The 1,436-nt window shown below is 40.9% G+C and overlaps 1 protein-coding gene across 1 annotated transcript in view; it reads right to left on the reverse strand.

The window, feature by feature from the left end:
- LOC101854594 overlaps window positions 1-1,436 on the reverse strand; it is a gene marked incomplete in the record, with an annotated part of 46,397 nt that overhangs the window by 31,510 nt on the left and 13,451 nt on the right. The window contains 1 exon segment of the mRNA XM_035971447.1: window positions 198-374. Coding sequence (XP_035827340.1) covers window positions 198-374 — 177 coding nt within the window.

Genomic DNA, 1,436 nt, shown 5'->3' on the forward strand with positions numbered 1-1,436 from the left:
CTCTCTCTCTCTCTCTCTCTCTTTCTCTCTCTTCTAGAACAGAGTAGAGGTTATTGTTGGAGGGTAACCTCCTGCAAAGGACGAACAACACCTAGTAAGAAAGAAACGAACAAACAAACAAACAAACAAACAAATAATTAAACAAACAAACGAACGAACAAACAAATAAACAAAGCTTATCTGGTTTCACTACTTACTTTGCCCAGGCTCTCATCGTCTACACTACAGTAGTAGCCAATGGGGGCAGCGATCTTGGTGACGATGGTATTGACGTGGTAGTTGGTTTCACAGTCCTGGTATTGGCAGAAAGCGTACACAAGAGCGGACACGGGCAGTTTGGCCTCCCCAGCAATTGCTTCCTCGTCAAAGAGAGGCTGAAAATACACCACCCAAAAAAATTATAGGTAAAAGTAAACTCAAAGCTAAAAACAACCGGGAAATGACAAATGCAGATTTTGGGACACCTGAATAGGCATAAAGGTCTTGAACATCTAGCTCTCACTTGCAAAATTGAAGGCAAACGAGGCAGGAGTAGGCCCAGAGCAAGCTACTAAGAGAATCTAAACAAATGGGTAATGGGGAAAGATCAGGGAAAGTGAGTTTTTTAAAGAGTATCCGAGCAAAGGAATGAATGGAGAACCGTGATCGCTGATGTCTGTCGCAGATCTGGCACTGGATGAAAAGTAAACTTGAACTCCAATCCCCTTTCGAAACTGATCTGGCCTTGCACAAAGACCAAGCTTCACCTAAGAGGTCACTGTAAGATTGTTTATTTTTTCCCGAAAGGGTGGCTGGGGTGCGCCACGGGTAGGTCCTACTTCTTTACTTTCGCTCTGTTGTTTCTGTCTGTCTGCCTGTCTGTCTGTCTTACTTTTTTCCCAGCATTAAATGACTATTACTGTGTCGATGTGATTCTCTGTACTGAAACAAACCTGCATGTGTTGAATATATTCAATTGGCTGTCAACGATGATGTGCGCAAAGATGTTTATGTGTGTTTATTTGAAAGGGGGGGAGGTGGTTGGAGGTAAATATTTTACCTTTTGCCGATCTTTATTTATCTGTTCAATCATAATATGATTGCTTAATTAAGCTAGGATAGTTTTTTTTTAAAATAATAATAATTTAAAGACTGCAACCGTTTCACGTAACCATCGACAGAATTCAGGCTATTTAGGAGTAGATTATTTAAGATATTTCTGTTCTAAACCTGCGATGTGACAAAATAATTTCAGTGTTCATTTGAAGGAAGTAGTGGAGGTTTTTAGTCTGTGTTTCTCTCTATTGTTGGTAATAACAAGGCGTTGCCGACTTAGGGTCGATTCACAAATTTTATTCTGTCTTATTCACGACATCTGTCTCTCCGTGAATCTATCAGCTGACTGTCTGTCTGTCTGTCTGTCTGTCTGTCTGTCTGTCTGTCTGTCTGTCTGTCTG

The sequence above is a fragment of the Aplysia californica genome, unplaced genomic scaffold (genome assembly GCF_000002075.1).
Source record: "Aplysia californica isolate F4 #8 unplaced genomic scaffold, AplCal3.0 scaffold00438, whole genome shotgun sequence".
Lineage (NCBI taxonomy): Eukaryota > Metazoa > Mollusca > Gastropoda > Aplysiida > Aplysiidae > Aplysia > Aplysia californica.